At 47.7% G+C, this 21,625-nt stretch overlaps 1 protein-coding gene across 1 annotated transcript; it reads right to left on the reverse strand.

Moving 5' to 3' along the window:
- Window positions 1-10: 10 nt before the first annotated feature.
- Window positions 11-19,467, reverse strand: LOC308122799 (phosphatidylinositol 4-kinase beta-like). The gene is made up of 14 exons (XM_080484889.1): window positions 19,286-19,467; window positions 17,078-17,570; window positions 12,241-12,716; window positions 10,612-11,058; window positions 10,284-10,511; window positions 8,027-8,287; window positions 7,821-7,927; window positions 6,389-6,493; window positions 6,166-6,289; window positions 5,673-5,786; window positions 5,072-5,223; window positions 4,835-4,967; window positions 3,022-3,142; window positions 11-2,912 (listed from the first exon to the last, which is right to left on the reverse strand). The coding sequence occupies exons 2-14, from the start codon at window positions 17,553-17,555 to the stop codon at window positions 2,731-2,733; spliced, it is 2,928 nt and encodes a 975-aa protein (XP_080341015.1). The 5' UTR covers window positions 17,556-17,570; window positions 19,286-19,467; the 3' UTR covers window positions 11-2,730.
- Window positions 19,468-21,625: the final 2,158 nt, after the last annotated feature.

Here is a 21,625-nt window from a genome sequence, read left to right on the forward strand (position 1 = left end):
CACAAAGTTTGATTCAAAAACAAAGTTTTTATTGAACTTTTAGTGTCTAAAGTTTGAAAATATAAACAGAAGAGAGTGAATGAAGGAACAAGAGGAGGAATGGAGGGAGGCGGTTCCCTCAAGACTTCAGTCAAAAAGCTTCAAGTCGAACAGATTCACAGGAAAGAAACATCAAACATTTCAAACAGGAAGCGGCGTGCGAGATAACGCGTTCGCGCGGCCGTTAAAAGCACTTCGGAGGTCCGAACACGTCGTCCGTCCTGTTGCATTGATTCGCTCGTACCTTCGTACGTCTCAAGGCCTCAAAGCTTTGTCACAGGTTCAGAACAACACAATGCAGTTTCTGCCGTTCCGGTTTCGCCACGGCCAAAGTGTGAAGGAGCAAGCTAACGGCTGTTAGCAAATCTGTGCTTCTCCGTAAACGTTTCGTAATCGGCGCGGGCATGTGACATTAACAGACTTCGGCTTTATTCCAGCGAGATGCGTCGTTTTAACGTCCACAATTAGCTTGTTAGCTTGTCCAGTCAACGTGTTACTAGTTTATGGCAGACAGCGTGAAAGCGGTTAAAAACTACTTCCTGTCTTGATACACAACCGTCTGAGCTGAGTCACTGTCATGCTAACGGCTAACAGCTAACACAGGCGAACCGAGCAAACCACATAAAACATTTATAAGCTCCATAGATACTTAATTAGCCAACTAACAAAGAAGCATTAGTTGAGGCGATCACAAATGCGCAATATATTTGAATTACGAATTTCAAAAGTAAAAATAAATGCGGAAAAAGAATTGCGTCTCTTGTGAGAAACAGCATTTGTTAACCATTAGCATAACTCGGTTAATCGACTGCAGCTCACAATTTATGAAAGTGGTAAAACACTTTTTAAAGATAATTATTTGTTAAATCCTTCAATAAATAAAATATTCTCAGGAGATGATCTGCAAATCACATTTTTTTTCTTAAGTTAATTATTCAAAAGTAGCAGTTTGCGGTGAGCCTGATGGGGACTGAGCTAAAAGACCAAGTGGTTCGTTATTTAACTCACTTATGCCCTTTAGCTATACAAACACTTTTAATAGATTATGCAATAATTTCATTGGAAAGTTTTCTAGAGTAACTGCCTTTATATGATGGCAAAATGATTTAGCATTCAGCTAAATACACAAGTAGCATAAGCTACAGAGCGAGAACTTTACAAATATCTATACACACGTGCAAACCAAAGATTAGCAATTGGCTGTTAGCTGGTAGCCATTAGCGCTATGACGCTAAAATGCAAATTTCTCAGCAAAATATAGATTGAGTATTTAGTGTAAATAGAGTGTAAAAAATCAGAAGCGAACATGTCGGTAAGTGCAACCGTAGTTAGCTTGTTCAAACTAAGCGAACTCGTAGTTTTGCTCCTAAAATAAATACCAATACGGTTATAAACCCGCCATATGTTTGTTTAGCATCAAATGCTGAAATAAAGCCAAAGTCCCATGATGAGCTTCACCAATGTGATTATTGTCTTCAACCATCAAACTACCATTACCATTTAGTGGACTGATATATAAAAAAAAAATAAACATTTACTGACCATCGTCTTCCGTGTCGTGAAGAAACTTTAAGAGTTTGTTTTAAGTTCTTTCAGCCAATCAGCTGAGTCGCCTCGTCTGATTGGCTGGTATAACCACAGGAATGTAGCCGAGAGCCAATCGGGAGAGGGAATGTGGAAGTAAGTCAACAAGGAGAACAGTCACATGACTTCAAAGGTCGCAGCAAGGCGGCCATTTTGACTAAAACTGCACAGTTACTTGAACCTTCCTGTGTGTGAGTGCATCTGGAGCTGTGTTAGCATTTGCGTTAGCGTTAGGAGATATTCACAGAGAAACACAACTAACCCTCCCCCCTCCCCCCCCCCCCTGAAATTAACAATCGGACCAAAGTTGACAGAAAAAACATAAATCGCAGAAAGTTTTCATCAGAAACTGCTAACATCTGAAACAACTTTGTCCATCACTTTTTATAAAATTCAAAAGTTTAGCTTTAGCAAGTACTTCGGAGTTCGTAGTGGTAAAAACATTTGGTGAAAGTCCAAAATTTTTTAACTATTATGTTCATTTTCAATCACTTCCTGTTGTAGTCACGTCATTTTATTCAAAGCCTTTTCCAGTTGAAACTTTGAATCCTTCAAATATCGGAAAATAGACATAGAATACTTTTCACGCAGAGTAATCGCATACTCAAATTGATTTTCAATCATTGTCCTGAAACTTTCATTTCAACGTGAAAGTTTGAAGACTTTTTTAGTTAAATACTTCATTTTAACGTTGATTTTTTTAGAAAACAAAAAGACTTTTGATAAAATGAGATTTGTATTGTTGCAGAGTTCTCCTCCGACAACCGAAGGAAAGAAAACTTTCGCTTCTTCGCCACTTTTCAGCAGCAAAGGAATTGTACGTTAAGTGCGTTAAGCGAACGGCTCGCTCCTCTGTAGAGTTCGTTAAAAAAATAAAGACGTCAGCTTATTTTCTTTTTCGTCTCTTCACTTAAAAGACGTGAGTCTGCGTCGGAGGTGAAATGATATAAATGGACCAATCAGCTGCCGGTCAGTGTTTAAGCTCATTATCCTCTTCAGATTCCAGAAGTTTCTGTCTCCACCAGGTCGACTCGGCAACTGCTCCAGTCCAGTCCGGTAAAGTCCAGTAGGGTCCAGTAGGGTTAGGTATACGTAGGTCCGATCACTTCACATGATGCCGTTGGTGACATACTGGAAGGAGTCGTAGAGTTTGGTGGTCAGAGACCTCATGGATCCGTCCACCAGCTGCTCCACCAGCAGCTGCAGCTGCTCCTCCGTCAACGACATGTGGAAGCGCTCCTTCAGCCCCCGGATGGTGCTGGAACCGTGGAAACAGGGTAGGTGGGAGCCTTGGGGGGGGGGGGGGGCAACACAACCATGTTAGTGTGTGTGTGTGTGTGTGTGTGTGTGTGTGTGTGTGTGTGTGTGTGTGTGTGTGTGCGTGTGTGCGTGCGAGACCTTGTTGCATGATCTCCACGATCTGTAGAACTTTCTCCATGTGTTTTCTGGCTGCGATCAAACCCTGAAGAATCAACATCTTATAGTAGGTGAACATGTCACCATCCAGACCACCCATCACCTGCAACACAGGACCAGTCTGTTAGAGACAGACAGACAGACAGACAGACAGACAGAGACAGACAGACAGACAGACAAGACACTCACGTCCAGGGCTGAACGATTAATTGCATTTGCGGTAATATCTCGATATGATAAAACGGGATTTTTTTTAATCGTAAGGGCTGTGATTTGACCGCTCATGTGATCTGGTCACGTGACGACTTGCACGTCCTGTGCGTGTCATCTGCCAGCCTTGTCTGAACAGGCTAGTGGTTTTTCGGGATGGAGCCGAGCCAATCCGGGATCGGGTTCTGATATCAACGTAATTCACGGATCAGATTTCCGATCCAACCTGCAGAGATTTCTGATCCATGATCCTCGTCTGCTTCACTGTAACTGAAATGATCCACAGTGTTTCCCTGCTGCTGCTCTGCTCGCTGGCTGCAAACTGTGGACTGGATTTCCTGAAGGGAGGCGGGTCTCAATGAGACCAGGAGGAATGAGTCAGGAAATCCATTCCACAGTTTGCAGCCAGCGAGCAGGCTAGGGAAGTAGCACTGTGCTAGCCAACTTTTCATGGCAACATGTTGCTGTTTGGACATGTTGCCATGAAAAGTGGATGTTAGCAAAACAACAAAGCAACGCAGCGACGTGGATGTATACTAAGCAGTTGTTCAGCGAGGCGGTCGCTTTGTCAACAGATGTCACTGTTTTAAATCTCTAGCTCTCGGAGGAGAACGGCGCTGACCGCACCATCAAAACAATGAACAGCAGCTCCTCCAGGCTGTAGCAGGCGATTCACACCCCCGTGAAGCTGCGTCCTACTCCACGCTAAACTCCCTGAAAATAGTCCCAATGGTTTGTGTTGTTCGAGCTGGAAGCACTGCTGTTTGTGCTGCCTTGCTAAAGAATTTCCCCAGAGATTAATAAAGTCATTCTGAGCTTTTAAAGATATAATAACTAGTTTATTATGAGATGATGACGTCATGCAGACCCCCACATTGTCCACATGGAACAAAAATACTTTGTACTGCTTCTTTTTCTGACCTGATACTAACCTCAAGTTGTCTTTTGAGAGAGTACATGTATACATTAGTACATTTCATACTTTACTGTAGAGAGGAGTTTATTACAGCCTCATATAAAGTCAACAATAATGATAATAATAATATTAAAGCAAACAGAGCTCTGGTATCAGAATAGTATCGGCAGATATACAAATTTAAGTATCGGGATCAGAAGTGGAAAAACGTGGCTCGGTGCTTCACTACTGCAGTGTCGATGAGCAAACCGCTCAAAAACCTTAATGTCACCCTGCATTAGTATAGTGACCCAGCCTGGGTTTACAGCTTTGATCAGCACAATGGACAAGTGGTTGGCTTGTTGTGGTGAACGTTACAAGACTGCAAGTCACAGTACTTAGTAACTTTACTACTGGAATTGAAGTAGAAGATAAATAAACTGTCTTTCATATTAATACATGCTTCATTTGACTTTATCTTAACATAAGCCTCGCCTATAAGAAAAAACTATTTATGTAGAATAAATCTGATATTGTTTATTATAATACACATTTATTTATTGCTTGTGTTTGTTGAGAAATACATGAGAAGAGGACCTTGAAAAAATAATTGCATATTAAATCGCAATATTGAGGGGAAAAAAAAATCGCAATTAGATTATTTTCCGAAAATCGTTCAGCTCTACTCACGTCCACGAACTCGGCGGTGAGTTTGAAGGCGGACGTCTCGAAGCCGAGGTTTCTGGGAGAACTGGACAGGATGAAGCCAAAGTCGATGTGGATGATGTGACCGTCTGCATCCAGCAGGATGTTCCCGTTGTGCCTGAGGGTGAGATGCACCGTTCTGTCTCAGCATCTCTGTCTCACCCGTCTGCCTCTCACCCGTCTGCCTCTCACCCGCCTGCCTCTCACCCGCCTGCCTCTCACCTGTCTTTGACCTGCAGCAGGTAGCAGATGAGACTGTATCCGGCGCAGCTCTGGACGAAGTTCCTCTGCGCGGTGAGGAATTCCTCGGTTGTGAAGCTGCCGTGTTCCTGCAGGAAGTAGTCCAGCAGAGCGAGCTGACTCTGCTTCCTCACCTGAAGACACAAACCCCGAGGATGAGCACCTCGCCCCGCATGGCGCCTCACCCGGCACCCCGCCATGTCCCTTGCCCCACCATGTCCCTCGCCTCACCATGTCCCTCACCCCGCCATGTCCCTCGCCTCACCCGGCACCCCACCATGTCTTTCGCCCCGCCATGTCCGTCCCCTCACCCGGCACCCCGCCATGTCCCTCGCCTCACCATGTCCCTCGCCTCACCATGTCCCTCGCCCCACCATGTCCCTCGCCTCACCATGTCCCTCGCCCCGCCATGTCCGTCCCCTCACCCGGCACCCCGCCATGTCCCTCGCTTCACCCGGCACCCCGCCATGTCCCTCGCCTCACCCGGCACCCCGCCATGTCCCTCGCCTCACCCGTCACCCCGCCATGCACGGCGCCTCGCCCGGCCCCTTGCCCGGCCCCTCATCCAGCGTGCAGAACCTACCTGGTGCAGAGAGACAGCGTTGAGGACCGGTTCGATCATGCCGCTATCGGAGGACATGACGAGGATCTCGTAGGGTTTGATCCAAAGAGGAACTCGCTCCTGCTGCCAGATGGACTGAGGACAGACGGGGGACAGAGCAGGACGTCAGTTTGTCAGCCAGACTTTGTGTGGCAACACGTCCACATGCTAGCTTGCTATCAAACATCAAGACATTAAAGTGACTTCCTGTCAGCAGGACTTCTCTAAGCTCACGAGTTGGGAGGGTGAATGTCATCAACATCAAAATCCAGACAAGATGGCGACGTATCGCTTTGAAATTTCCGTTATTACGATTTGGGCGGCTAATCTGAGCTGTCTTTCTTTCTGGGTCTATCCTTTTGATAGTGGTGGGCTTATGGACGGAAATGGAGAGCTCTTTGACTGTATCGGTCTGCCGGACCTCCTGCTTCTGGTGTTTGTGCCGGTTGCCGCGGCGACGGCCTCGGGCGTGTACCTGGAGCTGTCGGAGGACCTGATAGGCCAGCAGCTCCTGCCTCAGGTCGTCACCACACTTCACGATGACAGACAGCAGCCTCCAGTTGGGCATGTGACCGTATGGAGACGTCTCCCGGATCCGCCTGAGCACAGACACCGGGAGCCAGTTAGTGTGGCAACGGCAACAACACAACAAGCAGCCAGACATGGGGGCGGGGCTCACTCCGCTTGGCCACACCCACCTGACTTTTTCCTCCCAGGGCTCTTTGAGGGCGACGGCTGACGGGTCCTCAGGGTCTCTCCTGAAGGTGGTGGGAGTGTGAGCCAGGTTCTCCGACAGCCGGCGCCTGAAACACCAGGACACACTGTGAGGAACCATCTCCGGGGTTCCTCAGAGCTCTGTTCTAAGGCCTCTGTAGATTTAATTCATCAGCTTTCTCTATGTTCCAATGTGAAAGTTTTAGATAAAATCCTTCAAAAACATACATGAGTGTCCTACAGGTGAACAGTGCAGGGGTTCATCGGGGTTATGATACTCGTCCTTAATCATTACTTAAATTCTTTTGGGTTTTCTTAGTTTAGTTTTTTGTGTTCCAAGTACACAAAAAATAAATAGATGAAAACTTTTACAGCATGAGTTAACAGTGAAGGAGTTTATTATGGTTTCCTTCTTGGCGCTGTAAAGTTTTATTCTGTTATTTTTAACATAAGTAGCTGTAAGCGTCAAGAAAGTCTTGTGGTTCAGGAATTCCTCTGGGCTCTGTTTTTGGTTCCTTACAGTTTAGATTTAGGCCCCATTTACACGACAACGTATATTACTGTATCCGCAAAACTTTCTTCACTTTTGGGGGGGTCTGTTTACACGACACCGGTGTGCGGATCCACTGTATCTGCCAAGTTTTTATCTCAGCTCCCAAGGTGGACAGATTCTTTCACGGTCGCTATTCCGTCCTGCAGAGACTGCTGGAGGCTACAGAGCGCTCTTGCTGCACTTGCGCATAGCTCCCCCTCCCTCCCCGTTGAAAATAGTTCCTTCATCTGCTCATGTGCCTGTTAAGAAACATGGTCGACCCGTAGTGGTTTGACTCGGGGTCCGTATTCCAGTTTTATCGTCCATATCAGTAATTTAATAGTTGAGACTCTCCCCTGATAGCATCCAATGCGTCATCAGTCTGTGTGGTTTCAACAAACAAGCAACAGCGCCCTCCAGTGGCCCGTCATACTAACTAGATCGTCAGTGTGTCTGCTGCTGCAGTGGAAATGCACCAATTTTTTTTTTTAACAGATTAGGTGTCATCACGTGAAACGTTGTCGTGTAAACGGGGCCTTACATGAAGCCGTTTCTGTTTTATGTCCTTCAAAGCAACAAATGTATTAAATATAAAAGGTGAAATATAAAGTTTTAGCTTTATTTGTCTATCATGCTATAAAAGGTGCTTTATAAACCAGCAGTTCCTCAGGGCTCCATGTTTGGTCTGTTGTGAATTTACTTCATGTCAAGAAGTTTCTTACGTTACTGTTTGCGCTGCTTCCAGTAAAACCAGCAGATATCAGCATTAAACAGTTCAGGAGTTCCTCAGAGCACCATCCTTGGTCCACTAGATTGTAATGACGGTAGCTCTCTAATGAAGACGAAGTAAAGCAAGACTGGAACCCGAGCCTTCCTGAGTTTACCTGATGTCTCCGGCTGCAATGAAAACGGGCTCTTTGCTATCCAAGCTGGTGATACTGTCCACGGAAAACTGGCTGATGTTGTCGCTGCTGCTCGTCTGAGCCTCGACCTGAAACACACACAGACCGCTGTTTGTTTCCAAGGAGGCGAGCCACCCTGTGGCCTCATAAGGACCTGAAGGAGAACCTGCAGCAGAACCGCCATGTACCTCCACTTGCAGCTGCCCAATGTCGTCGGTGGCCCACGCCTCGTCGTCGTTGTCATAGTTGGGGACGGTGGAGAAGCTTCCCGCTCTCTGCTCAAACGTCATACCGCTGCCGCAGTTAGCGTTAACGTTAGCCGTGGCGCCGCAGTCCAAGTTCTCCGCAGAGCGAGCTGTGCGAATCCTCGTCTCCGGGATCCGAACAGGAACTGGAGACGTCTCAAAACTGTCGCAGTCCAAAACCTCCACATAGATGATGTACGGAGCCTGGGGGGGGGGGGGTAGTTTGTATTTACTATGGATGCACTTCTATAAAGTACAAATACTAACCTTTAGCTACTTGCTGATACCCAGTACCGATGCAAGTACTTAATAAATACCATAAAGCTCAATTTCTCTCCATACGCAAACGTACATGAAAGATATACTTTGCAGTGAACCTCCTCCACAGTCTCTGCATCGACGCTACATCGCCTCCAACAGCCTCACAGTCTACAGTAGCATAGCATTTATCTACGCACTGCGCTAAGCTACTGGAGACTGTCGAACAAGAGACCGAGCTGCTGGTAATGAGTATCAGTTACACTTTAATCATGGTTACTATCTAAAATCGCTAGTGTGTGTGCCTGAAACTCTTTAGCATGTAGCATGTACCATCACTGGTGTGTGTGCCTGAAACTCTTTAGCATGTAGCATGTACCATCACTGGTGTGTGTGCCTGAAACTCTTTAGCATGTAGCATGTACCATCACTGGTGTGTGTGCCTGAAACCCTTTAGCATGTAGCATGTACCATCACTGGTGTGTGTGCCTGAAACTCTTTAGCATGTAGCATGTACCATCACTGGTGTGTGTGCCTGAAACTCTTTAGCATGTAGCATGTACCATCACTGGTGTGTGACCCTGAAACTCATTAGCATGTAGCACATCTCAGAGTTTCGTGCTAAGCAGTTAAACTACTGAGCGACATCGGGCTAACTGCTGGTGATGAAGTTGCTTGTGATGTACGGACAATCTTCACCTCTTGATATTTTGTCAGAACATAATTTACAGTCTGTCTTACTTTTGTCGTTGGCATGTATATTACGAGTACGGGTACATCGTTCAGTATCGGACCGATACCTGTTACTGGTATTGCTACATCCATAGTTTTTACCTTCAACTTTTACATCTTTCTTCCACTCTTTGTAAATAAGTAAGTAAAGTTTATTTATAAAGCGCTTTTCATAGATAGAAAAAGTGCTGTACATGGAATCAGTGCAAAAAGACAGAACAAACAAATTATATAAAAATACAGTAAAAGTGAGGGAAATTTTTAGCTAAAAGCTTTCGTCAATAAAAACGTTTTCAAATGCTTTTTAAAAGAGTTCGTGGAATCAAGTCTGCAGAGGGACAGGGGCAAGTTGTTCCATAGTCTGGGGGCTAAAGCCTGAAAGTACCGGTCCCCCTGGGTTTTAAAGCGGGTTTCTGGGACCTTCAGGAGACTGTCCTGAAGACCTGAGGGTGCGTCCTGAGGTGTAGGGACACAGCATGTCCACAATGTACCGAGGGGCCTGACCGTGCAGTGCCCGGAACATGAGAATCAAAATTTTGAAGTCGATTCGAAATTTGATTGGGAGCCAGTGAAGATTTGATAGAATGGAGTTGATGTGGGTTGTTTTGGGCGAACCTGTCAGAAGTCTTGCAGCTGAGTTTTGAATGATCTGAAGTCTGCCGAGGACGGTCTTAATGAAGCAAGTGAAAATGGAATTACAGTAATCAAGGCGAGACGAAATGAAAGCATGGAAAATCATTTCAAGGTTCTGGTTTTGACAGCATCCTCCTCACTTTTGAGAGGTTTCTCAGGTGGAAAAAGCAGTGTTTGGTCAGCTGTCGAGAGTGGTCCTCCAAAGACATGGCCTGATCAAACCTAACCCGCAGGTTCCTGAGGCTGGTTCTGACAGTCGAGCTCATGTGGTTTTTGATAAGGGGAATCTCTTTATCAGGGGCAATGATCACAGTTTCTGTTTTGTCAGAATTCTTCTGGAGGTAATTTGAAGAAAGACAGTTTTTAATGCAGGTCGCACATTCCAAGAAAGTAGACAAGTCATGAAACTCTGAGTCAGTGAAGAAACAGTACAACTGGATGTCGTCAGCATATAAGTGATAGGACACATTTTTAAAGTCACCAATGAGACGACCAGGAGGCAACAGGTACAGGTTGTTTACACTAATGTTGCTGGTCTGCAGAGTGTTCGTGTGTCTGTTGCTGTGCGTGGTCTCACCTTGTCCTTGGAGTTGAGCACCACAGCCTGGCTGTGCGGGACCCTGCAGACGTGGTGCTGATGTCCGGTGGTGGGCAGCCACACTCGCGCCGGCAGCTTGTGGTTGAGCAGCGACAGCTCAGAGATCAGCCGCTGCGTCTTCTGCTCTTTGGTGGGCAGCGTGGCCAAACGCTTCCCAATGGCCAGCAAGGACTTCACAAACTCCCTCTGAGGGCGCAGACGCTCCGGCTACACACACACACAATACACACACACACACACATGCGATGAGATACACGACCTGACCAGGTTTGTGCCACTGTGGACGAGCGATGACACTCCGCCTCACCTCCTCATGGACCGCCTCCACCTTTGGGTTGCTCCCAGTGCGTCGGAGGCCGGTGCCAGGCCCGCCGCTCGCTGTGGTGGCGTCAGACTTGGACCTCTGGTGCGTCCTCCTCGACGGGGACACGAACTCCCCGGATTCGTCCAGTGGGGAACCTTCGGGGGTGGGGGCGGGGCCCACCACAGAGGAGGCGGCCTCCAGGTTGCTGCTGTGGTGCCGGCAGTGGCAGCGGCGGTGGGACGGGGAGGACAGTGGGGTGTCGGAGACAGAGGCGGGGCAGGGGCCATCGTAGCGGGGAGCGACGGGCGCGAGGTCATCGGACAAGATGAGCTTCCTCAGTTTGGCGCCTCGGGAGTGTCGCTGCGTGGAGATGTGCATGTCGGAGGAGTAGGCGCCCAGCAGCCAGGCGGACAGCAGCGAGAAGGTGATGCTGCCTCTGCAGCGGTGGATCTATGGGACGGACGCACAAAGACCACATCAGACAGACATCCCTCCACCCCGAGTCCCTCATTCAAGACCACACCCTCCAAAGCTCCATCACCTCAGACACGTCAGAGCATCGACCACCAGCTAACATCAGCACTTCAACACTCAGCTGCACTCACTTCTATGTAGATGACGCCACTTTCTAAAACCTCCACGTCTCAGAAACTAAAGATACAAACTTACACACTTGTTTTGAACTCCGTCTCTTTTAAACATGTAGAGGATATAAAGTGTTATCAACATGTACATTTATGGAACATGATAGCTGCAGAAGCATTCAGACCATAAACAAAAACGAGCGAGCCACTTTGCTGGAAAAATAACTAAAGCATAGCGCTCATTCTGATCCTGTTTCCTACTGTAACTTCCTCTCAGCAGAGCACATGTGAGATTTTGATTGGTACAAATGATAGGCGCCTTGATTGGGTGCAGGAACTGTCATGACGATAGCATAGCGGTAGCATAGAGATAGCATAGCGGTAGCATAGCTGTCATTTGCTCACACAAAAAATACCAATAATAAACTTTGGTGGAGCATCTAAAACATCCACACTGCAGAGCAACGCACGCCGACATTTAAAATTAAATACATTTTTAAATCACATAGTTCAACGTTTACAGTGGCCACGTTAACCGCTAAATTTAACAGAAGTGGTTTATGATATTAGCCTCCTTTGTTGACGACAATCAAAACCTCACCGTGTCCTTGTTTAAACCGACTTATTTTTTAACTATTTGGTGGCTTTTATAGTTTTATCTTTCATATGCTCTTACTCTGTGACTGTTTTTCATGTACTTGTCTCTTTGCTATTTATTTGTTTTAGGAACATTTTAGTATTATTTTGACACTGTAAACTTGTTTTATGTACTGCTGCCAGGACACATTTGTAAAACAGATTATTAATCCCAATGTGGTTCTCCTGACTAAATAAAGGCTAATGAAAAAAAATGAATATAAAGATTGTTTTTTTCTTTCGCTGGTGACTTTTTTTTGAATCTTACACCACATTTTAAAAGTCCCTGAATATTTACACAGCTAGCCTTGACAGGTCAACAGGGTTTGAACGGCTCTCTGCAGAAGAATGCAGGACGTCTCCGGTATCGACGGAGGTCCTGAAGCTACAGCGTCATGCATGTCGGACTCACCAGGTACGGTCTGATGGCGTCGCCCACCTCAGTGTCCATGTGCACGTACATATTGAGGAGTTGCGGCAGGTAGAAGTCCACCTCGCTGTCAGGGAAGCTGAAGAGGCGGTTCCCAATGTATGCCTGCACGCCTGGCTCCTTCGACTTGTACAGGTAAGATATCGCCATGGAGACGTCAAACAGTTTGGACTCGAAGAGGCGCAGCAGCCATGACTGCTTGGAGGTGGAGGATGGCAACGGCAAGGAAGACTCTGGCCGGGCCGTGGGCGGCAGAGGCAGACGTTGCTGTGACAGGCCGCCGTCTAGGTTCCCCTCCCGCTCCTCCTCCTCTTTAATGGAGCCGGCGTCCGGGCCGGCGTGCCACTGAGTCACAGCGGCGTGCGGCGACTGATCTGCTAGTGGTTGTTTGTTATCGAGCAGTTTGATTTTGAGAAGAACCTCCTGACACGCCTTCAGCGCCACCTCGGGGTCGATCACTGGAGGGGAAAAAAAAAAAGAGAGTGAGAAAGCACGTGGACCAACACTGACTGACCAGCAACGGACCGACAATCAAGACCTGGAGCTGCTGGTCTGAGTGTTAGCAAACTACAGGCAGAACTGGACACACCCTCGTCCCTCTGACAGACCCGTGATGGGGTTTCAAGGCCGAGCTCCACCCGAGTGAACGGTTTCACACTGTGGAAAACCTTTGGTCTGAGGGGTCCACCCTCCATTCAGGAGCGTCAGGCATCGTCAGGTAGGGAAGGAGGGGGAAGGTAACTGGGCAAAATACCTCAAATTATCGGTTCAGCTGAGTTAGGTCAAGGACATAATGAGAATTACTTTTGGGTTTGATTCCTGGTTCTTCTTTCAGTTACAATAACAAAGCAGCAATGCTCAGTGTTATAATGTTCACAGTAGTCATGGGTGTTAAGGGTGGAGAGTATGTTTGTACCCACTCGGTGGTATTTTCACTCCATGTCTATGAATGTTTATCAGGGACCGCAGTTTGCAGTACCTGCAGTACATGTCGAGTGCTTCCTTTCAGTGGTGAAATTACTACACATTTTTGGCAACGAGGTGAAAAAATTATTTTTCTTTCCGTATCGCCGACGGAGCATTGCACGGTGTGCAGACTGAGTGCTGGCGGAGGAGCGGGGAGCAGTACTGAGCCAGAGGGAGCTTCGCAAAGGACAAAGGGGAAGGCTCCGGTCCAGATGGCTACGTTTGGTACTGTCGGAGAATTCGTGGAAGGGCGTGAGGACTGGATGGAGTATGAGGAGGGATTGGGACACCGTTTCCTGGCTAATGGGATCACGGAGGAGGCTAAGAAGTGCTCCATTGTCCCGAGTGCGTGTGGAGCGAAGGCGTACAAACTCATAAGGAATTCAGCCACGCTACGGAAACCAGGGGTGATGCCACATGATGAACTGGTCCAGCTCGCGAGTGACCACCACAATCCCAACGCTGCGTGAGCCCGGCTGGTGATAGCTAAAGGCCGTGGACCCAGCCTTTTGGGTCGTGATTGGCTTACAAAAATTAAACTGAACTGGCAGGAAATAAAGTATACTCAATCGACTACCGCAATTGACACTATTCTGCAGAAGTACAGTGAGGTTTTCAGAGATGAGCCGGGCACCCTTAAAGGGGTTACAGTGAAGCTTCATGTGGCTCCTGCGACTACTCCAAGGTTTGTCAGGCCAGTGCCATGAAAGGTAAAGTGGAGGAGGAGTTGGAACTCCAAAAGCAGCTGGGTATTATTGAACCTGTCCAGTTGTCCAGCTCCCATTGCTCCTGTGTTGAAGGAGGATAAGATGGCCAGAATTTTCGGAGACTATAAACTGACAGTAAACCAGGTCTCCAGAGTGGCTGAGTAACCACTGCCCAGGGTGGAGGACCTATTTGCTACGCTGGCAGGGGGGAAGCAGTTTACAAAACTCGACATGAACCAGGCTTATCACCAACTGCTCCTGGATGAGGACTCAAAGCAATATGTCACCATCAACACGCACAAGGGCCTTTTATAACAAAACCGGCTGGTGTTCGGAGCGGCATCCAGTCCTGCTTCTTTTCCAAAGAACGATGGACACTTTGTGGCTGTGAATCTGGATGATATTCTGGTCATAGGTGCCACAGAGGCGGAGCATCTGGATAACTTGGAGCAGGTGCTCAGGAGGCTAGCCGAGGGGGGGGGGGGGGGGGTTAAGACTGAAAAAGAGCAAGTGCATGTTCATGGCTTCCAGTGTGACATATCTGGGGCACAAAATCACAGCGGAGGGCCTCTGCCCAGTAGAAGACAAATTGAGGGCCAATAAGCAGGTCCTAAGTCCCAAAGTTCTCCAGGAGCGTTGATCATTTCTGTGGATGGTTAATTACTACGGCAAGTTCCTGCTTGACCTCCTGAGTTCTGTCCCCACTTTAGAAGCTTCTGCGCAATAAGACTCAATGGAAGTGGGGTGAGGAGCAAGAGACGGCCTTTGAAGAGGTTAAAAAGCTCCTCCAGTCTGCAAAGTTGCTGGTTCATTTTGACCCTGATGAAGTCATAACTCTGTCATGTGACGCCTCCCCCTATGGGGTGGGGGGTGGGGGGAGGGATATCGCATGTAATGGAGGAACAGTACATGATTGGCTGTGAAATCCCTCAATCTCAGATAAGTACCGCCTTTTTCTCCATTGTCCCAACGCACAGGTCTTTCTCACCAGATATCTCAGCGGAGGAGAGCCGCGATGTGTGATTTGTAGTTGAAGAAAACAATCTGTGACTCGTGTGGAAGAACTTCACATCGATACAGGAGCACAAATATGTTCTTCACCAGATTTACTGCAACAATTAGAGGAAAAATATCAGCATGAGAGTTTTTTTTAATCTGTGACTTGTAAACCAATAGTTGTGCTCCTGTAATTAAGAATTTGTGACTTGTAAGTGTGGTGTGGTATTTGTGGAGAGAAAAGAATTCTACAGGTACACAACTCACGGTTCACAACTACAAATTTACTTTTACAAGTACACAAACTCTTTTCACCAATTATACCTCCAGAGCTGGGTCACTGAATTGCCGTTTGTCCAGCTCTGAAAAGAAAAGGTTTGCGTAAATCTAATAAACCGCCAGCCGGTGTGTGTGTGATTCAAACGGCGTCTTCATCTGAAGTGCGTTCTGTACGTAAAGTGGCTGAAGTCGATGCCCGTTTCAAACAATCCGTCACGCGGGGCTTTGTTTCTGTGTCTGCTGAAAGAATGGAAAAGGTTCCGATAAAAAATACTGCGCGATACTGCTGCTTCTCATTCTGTGATGTTGAGTGACGTCCTGCCGCTACCCAGTGAGACTTGTTCTGATTGTGACGTGTCGGTGTGGGGCATCGGGGCGACAGTGCCGAGCGCTCCACTGCATCACAGTCACCGCTGGATACAGGTCAGGTGAAAGCAGCTGCTTGTCCGCGGCGGCCAATCACTGGTGTTTTGTTCATTCTAGGTACTGATTTATCTGGAGGAAACGTTTTTTTTTCTCATCCCGTGATTGTCGACGTTCCGGTCCACGCTTCGGCGGCGGCCGCCTCTGCTGACCCCTCTGCTGACCCCTCTGCTGACCCCTCTGCACCAACTCTGCTCTGGGCGTGCGTCGTTATGCTCACGCCCAGGCTCGGAAACTCTGCGATACTGTCCGAGTCATTCAAGTCAAACTTGGATGAGTGCGTGAAATCTTGGGTTGTGGAGGATGTAGTAAAAACTTTAAAATACGTCCAAATGTAATGATGACATTTCTCTGTTCCCTGGTGACGCAGAGTTGAACCTGAATGTGACTCGTGAAATGTTGATTGCTGCTCAGAAAATTCAACTCTCACTCTGTGTGTTGCTTCTGTATCAACTGACGACGGCACGTCACCACTTCTCTTTTTAGATTATGGGGTGTTGATGAGAAAGTGGAGTCCTGGTTCTGACCAGTTACCTGCAGTGGATCAGATCGTTGTGCCTGAAGTGTATCGCCTACAGGTGCTTAGTCTGGCACACGATTGTTTAGCAGGTCATCTTCGTGTGAGAAACATTTACCACCGTGTGTAGTGCAATTTCTTTTGGCCCGGTTTGAAAACAGACGAGGCCGATCGCTGCCGATCTTGTCACACGTTTCAGCTCGCTGGAGAACCTAATCAACCTGCTCCACCGGCACCTTTGCGCCCGATTCCTGTGCTTGGGGAGCCATTTGAAAGAGTGATGCTTGACTGCGTGGGGCCGCTGCCAAAGACTAAATCTGGGCATCAGTGTATTCTGACCATTATGTGTGTCGCTACTCGTTACCCACAGGCGATCCCCCTACTCACGCTAAGAGTTAAACCTGTTGTCAAGGCGCTGATCCAGGTTTTCTCTACCGAAAGAAATCCAAACTGACCAAAGCACAAACTTTATGTCTCGACTGTTTGCTCAGGTGGTTAAGGAGTTAAATACTAAACATCAGAAATCGAGTCCTTTACCACCCGGGGTCTCAGGGGGCATTGGAAAGGTTCCATCAAACACTGAAGTCCCATGAAGACCGGGATGAGGGTCTGCCTTGGTTAAGGTTTGCTGTACATGAAACTCCAGAAGAACCTTTAGGTTCCAGTCCTGGTGATCTAGTGTTTGGGCACACTGTGCAATGTGTTGGCTGACACTCTACCGCGATCCTCTTTAAATTAAAAAGAGGTCAGAGAATTCTTGAAGTATCACCTGCTGCTCACCCACTGCCTCTGGATTTCAACCAATCACAGGCAGCTTGGCTCTAAAACAGAACGATGCCGCCACGCGACACCAGGACCAAATGAACACTTGAAGTTCCCAAAGCTCAGCTCATTCAGATGACTTTAACGTCTCTGTGAACCATCTCATTACCTTGGTCGGCTCCCAGGTCCATCTCCATGGCGTCCTCAGAGATGACGTCCAGCGGCGGGCTGGGCCCTCGCGGGTCGCCGCCACTGGACATGCCGCTGCTGCCAATCCCCTCGCTGGTGCTGCTGCTGGCGATGCTGCCACTGCTGCCGATGCTCCCGCTGGGGCTGGAGCTGCGGGGGCTGGCACTGGGGGAGGACGGCTGCTCGCTGTTGGGGGGTGGGGGCAGGTGCAGCTGAGGCCGCGGGTGGTGGTGGTGGTGGTGGTGGTGGTGGTGGTGGTTGGGGCAATCCGAGGAGCTCTCCGAGCAGGAGGAAGAGGACAAGGAGGAGGAGGAAGAGGAGGCGCTGGAGGGGGAGGAGGGGCAGGAGAAGGTGGTGGGGGAGGAGGAAGAGGCCAGGGGCGGAGCCTGGGCAGAGTGGGAGGGGCTAAGATGCAGCGGCGGCAGAGCCGTGGACAAGGAGACCTCCGTGTCGGCCATGATGGAAAAACCCACCTGGAGACGAAACGGGGAGATGAAGATTTTCAGCACGACAACAATCTGACGGAAACGGTTTTTCTTTCAGGCCACGTTTACACGACAACAAATACGAGTGTATCCTCACAACTTTCTTCACTATTGGGGCGTCGGTTTACACGACACCATTGTGCGGATCCACTGTATCCGCAAAGTTTTTATCCCGGCTCCCAAGGTGGACAGATTCTTTCACGGTCGCTATTCTGTCCTCCAGAGACTTCCGGAAGCTAAGGAGCCTGTTACTGCGCATCTCTCCCCTCCCTCCTGCTCATCCACTTATAAACCAACATGGCCGACCAGCAGTGGTTCGACTCCCGGTCGTATTCTAGTTTTATCGTCCATTTCAGTAGTTTTATAGTTGAGACTCTCCCCTGATACCATCCGATTCATCATCAGTCCATACGAATGTCAGGTTCTCTCCATTTTGTTCCCGTTTATAACGTATTGTTCTCTGCACACGTCTGTGTGGTTTCATTACAAAAACAAGCAACAGCGCCGTCCAGTGGTCCGGCATACTAACTACATCGTTGTCAGTGTGTCTGCTGCTGCGGTGTAAACACACTCCTTTTTTTTTTCAAATGGATAAGGTCTTGTCGAGTGAAACGTTGTCGTGTATACTGGGCCTCAGAAAGAAACATTTAAATCACCAAGAAGCGTGAAAACCACCGATCGCCCGGCAGAACGCGCCGGTCCGCCATTCTGGATAACACGCAGGTGACGATGCAGTGAACGCAGGAAGTGTTGTAAATATTAAGAAACGTTCAATGTTGAAAATCCAAACACCAAAATCGCAACAAACCACATTTCTGAAAAAACAAAAATACTTGAGATCTTGATTCCATGTGGACGAGGGTTTGAATCTGGACGTCGTTCAACGTGTGTCCGTTCTGAAAACCTTTTGCAGGATCAGCTCACCAACAGACGAGTTCAAAGAGAGAGCAAACTACAACAAGCAGGCGTCAAACACCAAGAGGTTTTCCCACCGCTCGTCGACTCTGGTTCAACAAACTTTAATATGAGGAAATCAACGCCAAAGCTTTGAACTAAATGTTCTACTTTCATCTTATAATATCAGTTGAGCAGAAAGTTTTTAACTTTTTCCAGTGAGGAGGTATAAAGATCAGGACAAAGATGATCCATCAAACATCAGGAGGGGACAACTACCATGTTACCATGGAGACATATAGTGTAATAGCACTGCAGAGAGGATGTATCTGGACACACACACACACACACACACACACACACACACACACACACACACACACACACACACACACACACACACACACACACACACACACACACACACACACACACACACACACACACACACACACACACACACACACACACACACACACACACACACAAATAATGTGATAAAAAGGCCTCAGATACAGACGGTAGTGCAGAAGAGAAGGAGGTGGTAGAAGAGGAGGAGGAGGAGGAGAGGAGGAGGAAGAGGAAGATGGGGGGGGGGGCGCAGGGCCGCTCCCTCCTGATGAAAACAAACCGGAGGACGGAGGAGGAGAACCGGGTTGCTGCTGTCCCTCCACCCGGACCTTTAACACCGGAACCCGGCTGACTTTCTGCGGCTAACAGCTAACGACGAAGCGAACCGGACCGGACCGAGCGGCAGATCGAACACGAACAACAGGCGGAAACCGGCAACGCAGCAGCTGAAGATGTACCCGGGTCCCGGAGCCGCTTCGGGCCAGGTTTAAAGCGGAGCCTGGTCTTGGTCTTGGTCCGGGTCCTGGTCCCGGGATTCAGATTCGGTCCATGGGGTCCGGGTTTGTGGCCTCTGATCGGCTCGTGCCTGCTTTAAAGCAGCAGTGACGCAACTTCCATCACTGTAAAACATTTCGAAGAGATCCTACTTCCACAAAACTTTCACAATAAAATCTCAAAAATATGTTTTTAAAATATTGTTTTGAAATTTTTTGGGGAGGAGGGGAGGGGGAGGAAGCCCGAATAAAAATTAGGCAGCATGCATTTTTTAATGCTCATTTGTGTTTTTGTTGTAAAACATGTCCCCATCAAGACTCATCTCTGAATAACAACATTTTAAATGTTCACGTGGCAAAACAGGAAGTGAAACCCTGCGAGAAAGAACAACTTTACTTCAAGCAAAAAACTGACGCTATTCCGGTGTTATTGGGATGACGTAGGCAGATGTTTTTGGTCACGTTCCGTCAAAGAAAAGGTTTATGTCTAAAATACACAAAAACAAACACAAGACTTTGTTTCTTGCAAAACAAATGGTTGAGAATGTACATAACTCCTGTTAACTCCAACATATATCTGCCAACAACTTCAAGAATGATGTAGAAGATAAATATGTAGAGATAAAGAAAGGGAGACCTAAATAATGGAGTCGTCGGAGAAGGAGTGAACGTCACGTCTTTTATTCCATCGATGTAGGAAAATAGATTCACATTAATGTTCTGGCTTCTGTCCTTCCTCGCTCTTCTGGTTCTCTTCACAACAAATAAACAAACAAACAAACAAACAAACAAAGCTAACAGGGCAAATTAAAGGTGTAGTTCACAGATTTTTACCATTTCAAAATGGACAGGGTGACTGATCCTCCACTGTCCAACAAGCTCCAGCAGTAAAGTGCAAAAACAAAGAAAAACACCAACAACAACAACACAAAAAAGAATATGTACAGAAACGACAGCCACAGGGGAACCATGCAGGAGAAAAGGAACTGTACAGCAGAGACTCTGGCTCCGTCCACCACAACATTACCCAGAGTTCTGCAGCGCCTGCCGGGCCACGCTCAGGAAAATTCTGACCAGTAGAGCAACGCCTCGTCATCTGGTCACATTGGTCCAATCACCTTCAGCTACGGAGTGGCGTCGTCACCGCCCCACGCTTCAACACGTGTGATTGTCTGCACCTGGGATTTCTAAAGAGGTTTGTCTCTGATGCCCTCTGGACTGAAGGTTAGGGAAATGACGCTTAAAACCACAAAGAACTTAAAAAAAACAAAAAAAACAAACACAAGCAGCACCTTCGAACAAATCCCAGACAGGAAGTGACATCAGAGCGCGTTGAGTCTGATCCCTGAGCATCGGCGCTGCTACCCGAATCCCGATCTTTTCATCTTTGATTATCTGACCCGTTTCTGCTTTAGTTTCTTTGAGCAACACGGCTCCACAGTGAACAACTCCCACCAACACCAGCCACCACACAGATACGCCCACGCAGGGCCAGGCCGGGCCGGGCCGGGCCGGGCCGGGCCAAACTGGGCTGAACTAAGCAAGACAAGGCCGAAACAAGATGGGCCAGGCCAAATCGGACCAAACCAAACCAGACTAGGCCGAACTCGGCTGAAGCAAACCAGATCAAGCCATACCAGGCTCAAATGGACCAAACAGTATTTACCTAGAACTAATTCTGTGTTGGCCACAATGGGACTGAGATGGACAAAAATGAGGACTACCTGTCGAGTTCTTCAGTTTCCTTTCACATCCTGACATTCCTGTTGAACTCCTAGACTTTTGCTGAAGTTACGAGGTAACTCCCGTAGACTTTTACGTCTATCTGTAGAGAAGCAACATGTCATGGAGTTCACAAACACTTTCAAACTAAAGTGCTAAAGACCTGTCTCCAACTCTCCACAAATCTGTCAGGCATTAACTGGTCCTCGTTTTGGAAGCTAACCTTCAGGCCTTTCACAAAGTTAATTTCCGACGTATGTCTGGAAATTCACTGGTACACAACAACCATATGACAATAGCCCGTTTTGTCCAAATAAAATCTGTCTTCTTCCCGACTAAACTAGCCTCAGATCTTCATATGGTCCAGTTGAGCCTGGTAGGTCCTGTGAAAGATTCTGCATCGCTTCAGGCTTCAATGTTGAACATTTCATGTCAACTTCCCAAAAGCAAAACTTCAGATTTAGATGGACTCTGAAATCTGTCACATCTACTCTAGATTTATATTTCCAGTAATCAAGTTGGCCTCTGCTTCAATATGAATCCCGAGAGGAGACCGTCACCGACTGGTGACGCTCATCCAAC

Source organism: Lipophrys pholis (genome assembly GCF_963383615.2).
Source record: "Lipophrys pholis genome assembly, chromosome: 17".
NCBI lineage: Eukaryota > Metazoa > Chordata > Actinopteri > Blenniiformes > Blenniidae > Lipophrys > Lipophrys pholis.